Genomic DNA, 12,520 nt, shown 5'->3' with positions numbered 1-12,520 from the left:
ATCTGCTTGACTGACAATTTTATTGATCACTGAGAGAGCATTGATTGGTATGATGTTTGTTTAATATAAAAATGATTAAAAAAAATTTAAAAAAATATCTCTGTAGTAAACTACTTTTGTCAAGTTGCTGTAGCTTAGCTTGCTACATTTCCCAGGACTGTAGCTTTAGTGTAGTGAAGCTTCATTTAACAAGGAGTAACTGTTAGCTTAGCTCACTACATTTTCCAAGTAGCTTGCCCAACACTGTCAGTAACCAGTATCACCTGTTTGCACTAATTAACTCAACCCTCCTCAATCAGCTCATTAGAGTGTTTTGTATAGCAGTGGTTCTCAACCACATTCCTGGAGGACCCCCTACACTGCACATTTTGCATGCCTCCTTAATCAAACACACCCGATTCAGGTCACCTGCTTATTAGTAGAGACTCAAAGCCTGTATCCGAAATCGCACCCATACCCTCAAATAGGGCACTATTTGAGTGGACAGCCATTTTTAGTGGTGTCCGAAACCATAGTGGACGTTCTCGAGTGCACTCATTCAATCCCACACTGCACCGCAAAAACGAGTGTACAACCGATGTACACTCAACGGCTAGAGATAACCCATAATGCACTGTGAGAGTCACGCGCCAAATGAATTCCCGCGTCTCACCAGAAGATGGCACCCGCAGCTGAATCATCCATTCATTTTAAAAGCGCTAGTCCACAGCGTAATACAACACAGGTTAAAATTTTGTAAATTGATTATTAAATTGTTTAACTATGGTTTATACATAATTTCCGTGACAGAGTTCAAGACAAATCCTTTAATCTTACTACTGGAGCTGACCATTTCAAATGATTATTAAAAAGCAAGCAAAGCGGCAGTCCTTCCGGTGCACTCACTCGGTGTCCGAATTCACTCACTCATTTTCATTCACTCCTTCAAGTGAACTGTATGAGTGGACTAATGTAGTGAATATTGAATGAGGGTATAGGGGGCGATTTCAGACACAGCCACAGACTTGAAATGGGTAGAGCAGACAAAGGAGACATGCAAAATGTGCAGTGTTGGGGGTCCTCCAGGAATGTGGTTGAGAACCACTGTTGTATACTATACAAATTTGTTTGCCAAATGAATACTGCAAATTGTAAAACATAACAAAGTATTGTTTTAGCTATAGCATAATGAATGCATAAAATTTACAACAAAATACATGTGACACCTTGTCCAAATTTGACATTTGTGAACACACCTCTTGTCCTGAGTATACAGTTTATCCCTGGTCTGAATGTGCTGTATGTCTGACATGATAGCGTGTTCAAACCTCTCAAAGCCTTAGAGTTTCCTGCTTCTCAGATCTGAGAAAAGCACTCCAGTAATTTCAGCTTTCCTCGTTTAGAAGAGCACTCAACGATGTTTTAGATTTGTCAGATATCTCGATATAAACTTAAACATTTCTCATCAAATCTTGCATTTTAAAGCTCCACTGATGGACAATTTGGGTCTGTTTTTACTTCTACTGTAGAATTTCAGGAGAAACATCTGAGGCAAAGTTGATGATCTGTGAAAGAGCAGTGCCTGAGCTGAAGTCTTTCCATGGTCATTGTCAGTTGATGTATCAAAAATATCTAATTAATGTATTTTTCTTTCCTGCATGCTTTAAGGTGTGTGAGCAGGTTTGAGATGTTGCATGCTGCTCTGATAACAGCTGAACAAACTTTAAACTTGCTTCAAAGCATGGAAAATCCCAAGTTTATGACACATTTCCAGGCTTATCCAACCAATATGTGTTCATGAAAAACACGCAGGGCTGCGTTTCCCAAAAGTATCGAATTGAAACCAATGGATCTACGATCAACTTAGGCTTACGGTACTTTTGGGAAATGCAGCCCAGATTTCAAAGCCTCAGAGTCTGTCAGCTCATCAACATGATCTGTAAACATTTCATTAATGTCGGTGACTTTGGGTGAAGGAGATCTGATCTTCAGATGTCCAAACTCCAGTATTTGTTTTTCTTTGCTTGCTTGTAATGTTGACTAGTTTGATATTAATCTCTCTCTTATTTTCTACATGACTGAGTCAGAGGTTAGCTTTTGGCAGACAAAGTCTCTGTTTGACAGATCCATGTGAAACCAGTTTAACGATATTTCCAAACAAGATTTCAAAGATAGCATTCGAACACAATACAGATAACCTCCAGTCATGGTTCTGCAACAATGTCTGTGTACGTATAATAATGTATTTGTGGGTGTATGTAAGTAGACTCAGTTAAGGTATAAAAGAAAATGCAACTCATTTCCTGACAGCAGAGGAAGGCCAGGTCAAGTCCACACGGCTCGCTGAAATATGCTGTGATTGCCAGATGTGATTTCTGTGCATCTGAGGGATCATTTTGTGATCTTCACAAGGATTAACGCAGGAAGGTAAGGAAATTCACAGGCAAAAGTCCCAAAGAATCCGCCATGGCCAGATATGTTGCACGTATCAGAAACTTCATCCCAGGAGTTCGGCATTCGGACAGCAACATCCCGCCTCAAGGAGTTACTCTGGATATGGGGGAGGTTGATTATGGGAAAGAGAAGGACAAGAGAAAAATGTCATTCTACAATCCGCTGGACCCCTTGCCAAAATATGACTTTTATGCCAAAGACACTTGGTCGGGACGTATAAAAAGCACCAGACCATCACTGGATGTTCTACGCAAACCAGTAAGTAAAACTCCAGAAGTGGTCATTTGTTAAGTTTGTGAGTCTAACTGAATATTGTACATGATTATTATTATTAAGATGGCAACACTTTTTAATTTGATGTTGATTCTCTGGATGTTCCTGTCAACAGCCGGACCCCGATGATCTTCCTCCACCACCAGAGGAAGATGGACGGCCCAAAGTCAAGCTTGTTCGCTTTGGATGGGTTCTGGGAGTCCTGGTGAGAAAGGAGCAATGATACATTTTTATTTGATGTTATCCATATGTAATTTACTTAAGAATACTTCAAAAATAAAAATCTTATAAATACAATAAAATGTATACAATTGATTGAATTCTTTAAACAATCTCTTAGTTTGGTGTTTTCATTTCAGATCCGCTGTATGTTGAACATTTGGGGAGTCATTATGTATCTGAGACTGCCGTGGATCACATCTCAAGCTGGAATCAGTGAGTCAGTCCTCCATCAGGTTTATTTAATTCAGTTCATATCCTAAATTCAGTTCATTGTACATTCTCAAACAACTTTTAAACAGTCAATTTTGTCCTATCTCCAGGAATTATCTTTAGGCCATATCTACAGGCATTTTACATACAGTATGTGCCACAGGAATCCCTTAAATTCTGCATTTTTGCTTGCAGTTCTGACCTACGTCATTATCTGCATGTCTGTCACCATCACAACAATTACAGCAACCTCAGTGTCTGCAATCTCCACCAACGGGAAGGTCTTCTCTGGTGAGAGAAATTAATTGTTCACCACAAGAGCATGTTTTATTTGATTTTATGTTGGGTTTGATCAGAATCATGTCTTGCTTTCCATTTAAAAAAAATTACAAATTAAAAAAAAAAAAATATATATATATATATATATTATTTCTCAGGTAAACATTTCTTGTTTTGAGTATAAACATACTCAAAACAAGAAATGTTTACCTGAGAAATAAACTGTGGAAGAAATGCATTGCTTTTATTTGTTTTAAACAAATGTAGTGTGCTGTATTATTATTTTTTTTAAGTCATAGCAAAAAGTGACCTTTCCTCCAGGTGGCACGTACTTCATGATCTCTCGGAGTCTGGGTCCGGAGCTCGGAGCGCCCATTGGTTTGCTCTTTGCATTCGCCAACGCTCTCGCCTGTTCACTCAACACGGTGGGCTTCGCTGAGACCGTCAGAGATGTTCTTAAAGTGAGACATACTCACAAACCAAATGTATTTATTTTCAGGTTGTGAGAATTTCAAAGAGCTGCTTAAAGGGGGGACAAACTGATTCCATACAAGCACTTTCAATATTTTACTCAACTTGATGAGGTGTCCATACTTTCTATGAATAAACATGAAGATGTTTTTGGTGATATTGACTTGGTTCTATTTGTCTCTTTTTTTGAAAGCACAGTTGTTAATATCTCACTCACAATCGTTTTCTCTCTTTTCAGGACAATAACGCTCAGATGGTGGACGATGTCAATGATGTGAGGATCATTGGGACGATTACTGTCATCCTCCTCCTCTGCATCACATTTGCTGGCATGGCTTGGGAGGCGAAGGTATGTTCTTCTGCTTTGGTTTTTGCTAATTTCCCAATACTGCCTCTTTTGACAGCACACTGCCATTGTTCTCCCTGGTTTTCACCCCACCACAGGCTCAGATCCTGTTCTTCATCGCACTCTTGCTCTCCTTAGCTAATTATTTTGCGGGGACGGTCATTCCCCCTAGCACAGAGAAGCAGGCTATGGGATTTTTTGGCTATCGTGGTGAGTACACAAGATCCTGATCTAATGCGGCCTTCAAATCCATCCAGTAAACTCCTGTTTATGAGTTATGGAGTCAATATTTTATTGTCCCGCTACAACAACAAACCAAATTAATATAGAAGATCAGTTCCTCCATAAGAAAGAAACAAAAAAAACAGACTCAGATAAATGATAATTATGACATAAGTGAAAATGGTGACATTAAGTATATATATATATATATATATTAGTATGTCATGATTTAGACTTTTTCATCGTAATTATGGATTTTCTCTCTTAATTATGACATTTTAGGTAAATTTACTTTACGTTTCAGTTATGACTCATGCCACAATTTCTAATTTATCCTATACTTAACTTAGTATGTTTTTTTTTTTCACTTTCTTCTACATAATCCAAACTTTTTATCTCATAATTGCCATTTTACCATCATTTTGACTTATCTTTTTTCTAATTATTTGAAGTATTTTAGCTTGTTAGCATATTGACTTTTTAAATCTCAATTATGACAATTATGATTATGATTCTACTAACTATAAGTAACTTTGTAACTACATGTTTACTAACTCTCAGAGTAGACTGTAAGTGTAGGTTTAGGGTTAGTAGAATAAATTGACATATATGTGCAAAGTTTCTCATAGTCAGTATGTTGTATGTTGTGGACCCATCAAAATAGTGTTAGAAGATATTAAGCAGACAGTCTGCTAATACTCTAATGACTGTTAGTTGACATGCAGATGCAAAGTTGCTTACTGTTAGTAGAATGTCTAAAATGGACTATTAAAATACACTGTAAAAAATAAATCCGTAAAATAACATACTTTTTTTTTTTCAGAGTGTAAAATGTTACCCATAATTTCTACTTTATCTCATAAGTTTGACTTTTTAATCTAATAAATAATTATCTCATAATGTTTACATTTTACCTCTTAATTATCACTTAGTATTCATAATTTTGACTTTTATCCCATAATTATGGCATGTGTCATAACTTGACTTCTCAGAATTATTACTTTTTTAGCTCATAATTGACTTTATCTCAATTATGACTTGGTATGTCATAATTTCTACTTTTTATTCCATAATTATGACTTACATTACCAAGTGATGGTGGTCCACCAGCCAGAGCATTTGGTGAAGCAACAGCCAAACCTAACCAGCTTTTTTTTCCTCCCAGCTGAGATTTTCGTTGAGAATCTGCTGCCTTCCTTCCGAGGCAAAGATGGATCTTTCTTCAGGATGTTTTCCATCTTCTTCCCTTCTGCCACAGGAATCCTGTCTGGAGTCAACATCTGTGGAGATCTCAAGGTAATCTTGTTGTTTTTGTGCTTCAGTTGATGTGCCTTTCAAATGCCACAGAAATTACGGCAACACTTTATTTCAATAGTCCACTTTAGACATTTTATTAACAGTAAGTAACTTTGCATCTACACATCAACTAACAGTCATTAGAGTATTAGTAGACTGTCTGCTTAATGTCTTCTAACACTATTTTGATGGGTCCACAACATACAACATACTAACTATGAGAAACTTAGCACATATATGTCAACTTATTTAACTAACCCTAAACCTACTCTGAGAGTTAGTAAACATGTAGTTGCAAATTAATGAGAATTAGTTGACGTGTAGTTGACATGTTGTTACAAAGTTACTTATAGTTAGTAGAATGTCTAAAGTGGACTATCGAAATAAAGTGTAACCCAAATTACATACATGTCTGTGTTATTCCAGGATCCATCGGGTGGGATTCCTAAAGGGACCCTGCTGGCCATATTCTGGACCACCTTGAGCTATTTATTGATCTCAATCACATGTGGTGAGATTAGACATTAGTGGCCAACCGACACTGATTGATTGACTGAATGATTGATTTATTATGGCCAGCACTTTTGATTTCTTCGAGTGCGACTGATATGATATTACACTTTAAAAAAAAAAAAAATAGTGAAAACGTAATTGGAATTTGATAAAAAAAAAAAAAAAGATTTATATCCAGCTAGCAATTTTTGGTCCCCAGGACGTTTTGGGAATGTTAGATTTGGTAAAAAAAATAAAATAAATAATAATCTGCAAAAAATAATCAAATGGGAATTATATTTGAATGTTAGCTGCCAATTATTGGCCACTATTCCGACACCATCAGCCAAACAGATGAATGTATCGGCCAATGCTGATAATCATCTACTACTATTAGACATATTTCTGTCACAATGAAATGTGCATCTTATTAATAAACCCCTTACTAAGGCACTTCCCTCTCTTCTCCCTCAGCTGCAAGTGTTGTAAGAGATGCCTCTGGTAGTCTGAACGATAGTTTAGCGCTCAATTCTTCGATCCACTGCAGTGGTTTGGGCTGTAAATTAGGCTGGAATTTTGATCAGTGTGAGCAGAACCACACATGTAGCTTTGGACTGGCAAACCATTTCCAGGTAAGTGCATCAGCCCTGTTTGCAAAAACACGATTTTCACATCTGAGTAGATTTTACATTCACATCAATGCATTCAGCATAATAACTACCAATGACATTGGCATTCAGTTTAAGCTATAGAAACGTGGTTCAAATTTTAACTATTGGAAGATGGATGAAAGATATTACAGCTATTTTTCTCCAGATTCTTGCCGTAGTTTCAGGATCTGGCCATTTGATCACCATCGGGATCTTTGCCGCCACCTTGTCGTCAGCGCTGGGTTTCTTGGTGTCTGCTCCTAAAATTTTCCAGGTAGATGGTGTGGCTGTGGTCTGAGGATAATGTTTTTTATTCAACATTTGACTGTAACATTTTATGTTTTTTATTTATTTTTATTTTTTTGTCACAGTGCTTGTGTAAGGATAACATCTACCCCTATATCGGCTTCTTCGGAAAAGGTTACGGGAAAAACAACGAACCTCTGCGAGGCTACATGCTCATGTTCACCATCGCTTTGGCTTTCATCCTCATTGGTGAGTCCTGGATCTGTTACTGAGGTGTATCTCTCTCTGCAGAAGCTTTAACGTTTGGTGTCATGTTGATGTTTTCAGGTGACCTGAACACAATTGCTCCTCTGATCTCCAACTTCTTCCTCTGCTCTTACGGTCTCATCAACTTCAGCACCTTCCATGCGTCGATCACCCAATCACCCGGTGAGAACCTCATTATCATCATCAACCTCATCAGTTTTGCACTGTGTAAACAACACTGGATGAACGGACAAATATGCAATGAACAAACATAAATACATCTGAAATTGTTTGTCGTGTCTCGTAGGTTGGCGGCCACAGTATCAATACTTTTCTCCATGGACGTCTCTGTTTGCTGCAGTCTTGTCTTTCCTCCTCATGTTTTTGTTCACGTGGTGGGCCGCTCTTGTCACTTTTGCTATCGTGCTCTGCCTCTTAGGCTACGTCACCTATAAAAAACCTCGTGAGTAAATGATGCAGATTATAACCAATACTTTCCAATTATAATATGCATCTGAGGTTCATTAATATTTTTACATTACATTTAGTCATTTAGCAAGAGCAACGACATGCAAGTGCTATGACAAGTCTGAGTTAGCCTAACACAGTACACATAGCAAGGTTTTTTTTTTTTTTTGGTTTTTTAAGAAAACGAGTAGATAGAATATAGAAAAAAGAAACCTAGTTTTTTTGTTATTGCAGCACCAAAACTATCATTTAGTTTTTAACTGAAAAAACATTAGATTTTCCATAAGACCTCTCAAATTACATTTCCACTTATTTGGATTTATCATGCTTTACCAGCTAGCTACAGAATCCCAAATGCATTTTTTAAATTTATATTTCAGTATACGTTTAGCAGAGATTAAAGAAATGTGTCTGTTTGCCATTAGCATGATATGTGAATGCACTAACTGTTGTCTGATCGTGTGTCCAGATGTGAACTGGGGCACGTCTTATCAGGCGGGTTTCTACAACATGGCTTTGTCCTTCTCGATGTCTCTGACTGGTGTTGAAGACCACGTCAAAAACTTCAGGTAAAGATTATTAGCAAACTGATTGCTTCAGCTCACGATACACCAGCCGCTCACATCTATATCTCTTAGGCCTCAGTGTCTCGTTCTGACCGGTCCTCCTAACGTTCGTCCTGCTCTGGTGGACTTTGTGGGGACTTTCACTAAAAACATCAGCCTGATGATCTGTGGGAACATTATCATGGTACGTGACATTCATCTTATTCAGATAAACTGACAGTTTAATGCGTCCTTCCTAAATAAAAGAATATATTTATTTCAAACTTGTGATGGCGTTTTCTTGCTCTCTGTCTCTCAGGAGGATGAGAAGTCCAGTTTCCCGCAGCACAGCACCGATATGCTGGTGGACTGGCTCAATCAGAGGAAAGTTCGTTCTTTCTACACGTCCTTCACCGCTGACAATCTGAAAGAGGGCACACATAATCTCATGCAGGTACCACTGTCACTAGCTTCAGATCTGCTAGCTTTCTTCTGGTCGTCTTGTTCTACTCACAGAGTCTTTGCTGTTCTCGTCAATGGTCTTTCTAGGCTTCAGGTCTCGGTAAACTGAAGCCCAACACTCTGGTTTTGGGATACAAGGTGAACTGGCAAGAATGTAAACCGGAGAGCTTACAGGACTACGTCAACACCATCAGGTGAGCTGCTGCTTTTGTTCATATATGTAACCCTGGAGCACAAAAGCAGTCTTAAGTAGCACGGGTATATTAGTAGCAATAGCCAACAATACATTGTATGGGTCAAAATGATCTATTTTTCTTTTATGCCAAAAGTCATTAGGATATTAGGTAAAGATCATGTTCCATGGAGATATTTTGTAAATTTCCTACCATAAATATATCAAAACTTAATTTTTGATTAGTAATGTGCATTGCTAAGGACTTCATTTGGACAACTTTAAATGCAATTCCAGATTTTCAAATATTGTCCTATCCTAACAAACCATACATCAATAATGTATAAAACTCAATAAAAAAATAAATAAATAAAGACCCTTATGACAGGTTTTGTGGTCCATGGTCACATACACCAGTGAATCACTTTTTCTTTGTATTTTGACGTTGTATAATGCTTCTCGTTCAGCGACGCATTCGACTCCAGCTACGGCATCACTGTTCTGAGAATGATGGACGGATTGGACATAACGGCTGATTTGCACAGCGCAGGTGTGTGTTTTATACCATATGATGGATTGAAAATGGCTCAGCTTTGCACTTTGGGTCATACAATCAAGTCCGATGTGGGTTTGTTGTGTTTGAAGGCAGATCATCATCTGCTATTGATAACCCGGCATTCGACGCAGATGACATCCCGCCGTGTGAAAAGGACGAGACCGACCGGAATTCAGGTGAAACACACAGAAATTGTACTTTATGTGCATATAAATGTAATTTGACAAACATTTCAAGTCTTGATGTCATCATTATAATAACAAAGCTGCATAGTTTCAATCGAGCTTCTTTGGAGGTGATGATCTGACAGCTGGCCATATATATTTTTTGTCTCATCCAGATATTTCTGATGATGGCTCAAATGAGCAGGTCAGAACGGTGTTTCAGACGAAACAGGGCAGGAAGAGCATCGACATCTACTGGATCTCTGATGATGGAGGTGAGACACAGCTGCCTGAACATAAAAAGTTATCTTGAAAGTAATTTCCATATTTGTTTTCTCATTGCTCTCTTTTAGGTCTGACTCTTTTAGTGCCGTATTTGTTGACCAGAAGAAACCGCTGGAAAAAGAGCAAACTCAGAGTTTTTATCTTAGGAGGCCGAGAAACCATGGAGGAAGACCGCAAAGAGCGAGTTGATCATTTTTGTATCTACATTTCTAGTTTTGAAGTGCAGAAACAGTGGTTCATTAAACCTGTTTGTCTTTGCAGCATGAAGATGCTGTTAAAGAGATTCCGGCTGGAGATCGAGGACATCGTCGTGATAACAGACGTGGATAAAACTCCTCTGGCGAAAAAGTGAGAAACATGCACAAACATGCTCATAAATACAAATATTCAAAAATGCATCTTTATAGTAACTTTCCTGGTTTTCTCTCTCTGTTCCTGTAGTTTGCAGCGGTACGAGGAAACCATCGCCCCCTTCAGGCTGAGTGAGGAACAGGCCGGAGGAGACGTACAGGAGCTCAAGAGACTGAGTCCATGGAAAGTGTCCAGCAAAGACCTGGAGGTCATGAAACCAAAGGTGTGTGTTTGCTAGCATGTGACGTTCTGATTGTAAGTAAAACTTCTCAGTGTTAAAGCAATAATGCATTATAGACAACAGTTTGTTTCTGTGAAGCTGCTTTGAAATAATGTGTAAATTAACAAATAAATTCAACTTGAGTCTCATAATCTGTCCCTCTATTAAACCGTCATTTGTTTTCAGGTGGAGAGGACAGTGAGACTAAATGAGATAATCAAGAAGAACTCAATTCATGCTGCTCTGGTTCTAATGTGAGTACAGATCAGGGTTATTGTCGTTAACTAATACCGTTATAAACAACAACAACAAAACATTACTTAATAAAAATAAACATTAACTGAAATCAAATAAAATAAAAACATTGATGTATGGTTTGTTAGGATAGGACAATATTTGGCCGAGATACAACTATTTGAAAATCTGGAAACTGAGGGAGCAAAAAAAATCTAAATTTACAAAAATAAAATAAAATGTAAAAAAAAAATCTAAACTTTACTTAATTTCCTAATGTTTTTTAGCATAAAAAAAGATGAAAATGATAAAAAAAGTAACAAAATGACCAAAAATAAATAAATAATATATATATAAAATCCAATTCAAAATATAAACAAAAACTGTAATAGTTTAATTCATACTAAAATAAAACTGAAATTAACTATAGATATTTAGACCAGTTGACAAATCCCAATTGTTTTTCCTTTTAAGCCAATAAGCAACTGTCAGTTGAATGACATCACAAGCAATTTGTTAAAATGTTGCGTATTTTTGAAGGAAAACTCATTAAAGCTTCTCAGCTCTCTTAACATGAGTACTTTCGTCAACAGAAAAGTTAGACGACCAATTGACCATCATTGAACTAAATAAAACAGTCAATTGTTAAAAAAGGAAAGTGAGAACGTTACAAAGAAAATATCAAATTTAATTGTTTTCTAAGGAGGTTTGCATGTAAGAGCAATTATTGTTGTCTTTAGAACTGATTTCAATCATTTAAGCAAACGAGTGATTGGTAGCGTGTGTTTTTAATAAGTCTCTTCATTATACCGTGTGTGTGTGTGTGTGTGTTTCAGTTCTCTTCCGGTCCCTGATATCACCTGTCCTAGTTCTCTCTATATGGCCTGGCTGGACGCTCTGAGCTACGGCATCCACTGCCCCGTCCTGCTCATACGAGGAAACCAGGAGAACGTCATGACCTTCTACTGTCAGTAAATGTGACCGTTCATCATTAAATGCATCTATCACTGCGTGGAAAGCTCAGCTGCTGTCAGTTTGAATCATGTAAAGATGTCGAACCTGTCGATCTGAAATGAGCTGCTTACTCCTCTTGTTCAGTGGCTGTGGATGTATGTTTATTTCACACGTTCTTATGTCTGTTTAATGTGTTTGATGATACAGGTTAATGATTCAGCTAGAGAGGATAGAATAGAAATGGGAAAGCCATTCACTTGAGGGTAGAAGTTTAACGCAATTTAAACAAGACACAATTATAATATTATAAAATAAGTTTATTTGTTCATGCTTTGTAAAATTACATTTCATTGACCAAAACATTATAACCAATAATTTAGTATGTTACATTTTGACTGAATATAAATACTAGATTATGATGAATTACGTATGTTTTGATCTGCTTTTCAATGTGAAAAATACAATTTAGCACAATGACGAACATCTCAACTTTCATTGTCTCATTACACCAAGTATAAAACGTTATAAAAGCTGTTCAATCACATGAAATAAACAATTAAGCATCACAACATATACAGAATATATTCCAGCTGAAATAAACACAGATTTCATTGAGTGTCTGTATGTTTCTCTATGCAGCTGCCCCCTCACAAAGCTCAAAAATAATTACAACTGTAGAAATTAAAATATTTTTCATTAACATGATAAACTATTTTTTTTTCT

General features: G+C 37.2%; 1 protein-coding gene across 2 annotated transcripts; it reads left to right on the top strand.

Moving 5' to 3' along the window:
• Positions 1 to 2,303: 2,303 nt before the first annotated feature.
• On the top strand, positions 2,304 to 12,413 carry slc12a10.3 (solute carrier family 12 member 10, tandem duplicate 3). Of its 2 annotated transcripts, none has more exons than XM_058781620.1 (26): positions 2,304 to 2,691; positions 2,822 to 2,911; positions 3,066 to 3,141; positions 3,334 to 3,429; positions 3,739 to 3,878; positions 4,127 to 4,237; positions 4,333 to 4,444; positions 5,622 to 5,752; positions 6,179 to 6,263; positions 6,719 to 6,876; positions 7,061 to 7,168; positions 7,266 to 7,389; positions 7,468 to 7,569; positions 7,694 to 7,849; positions 8,324 to 8,423; positions 8,493 to 8,604; positions 8,719 to 8,853; positions 8,949 to 9,055; positions 9,501 to 9,583; positions 9,679 to 9,765; positions 9,930 to 10,028; positions 10,107 to 10,218; positions 10,300 to 10,386; positions 10,480 to 10,612; positions 10,796 to 10,863; positions 11,680 to 12,413. In XM_058781620.1, exons 1-26 carry the CDS (start codon positions 2,446 to 2,448, stop codon positions 11,816 to 11,818), a joined length of 2,997 nt encoding a protein of 998 aa, XP_058637603.1. In that variant the 5' UTR covers positions 2,304 to 2,445; the 3' UTR covers positions 11,819 to 12,413. The 2 variants fall into 2 exon arrangements, with proteins under 2 accessions (XP_058637603.1, XP_058637604.1); XM_058781621.1 differs by having other exon boundaries at positions 2,540 to 2,691; positions 3,047 to 3,141.
• The last annotated feature ends 107 nt before the right edge of the window (positions 12,414 to 12,520 follow it).

This window comes from Onychostoma macrolepis, chromosome 07 (genome assembly GCF_012432095.1).
Source record: "Onychostoma macrolepis isolate SWU-2019 chromosome 07, ASM1243209v1, whole genome shotgun sequence".
Classification (NCBI taxonomy): domain Eukaryota; kingdom Metazoa; phylum Chordata; class Actinopteri; order Cypriniformes; family Cyprinidae; genus Onychostoma; species Onychostoma macrolepis.
Note: the sequence above shows the minus strand (reverse complement) of the source record. Positions and strands in the feature narration are given on the sequence as shown.

Coding starts and splice junctions, on each gene's coding strand:
- slc12a10.3 (XM_058781620.1), top strand. CDS start 2,446: ATGGCCAGATATGTTGCACGTATCAGAAACTTCATCCCAGGAGTTCGG. Junction 4,445..5,621: donor GGGATTTTTTGGCTATCGTG/GTGAGTACACAA, acceptor TTTTCCTCCCAG/CTGAGATTTTCGTTGAGAAT. Junction 8,424..8,492: donor GACCACGTCAAAAACTTCAG/GTAAAGATTATT, acceptor TATATCTCTTAG/GCCTCAGTGTCTCGTTCTGA.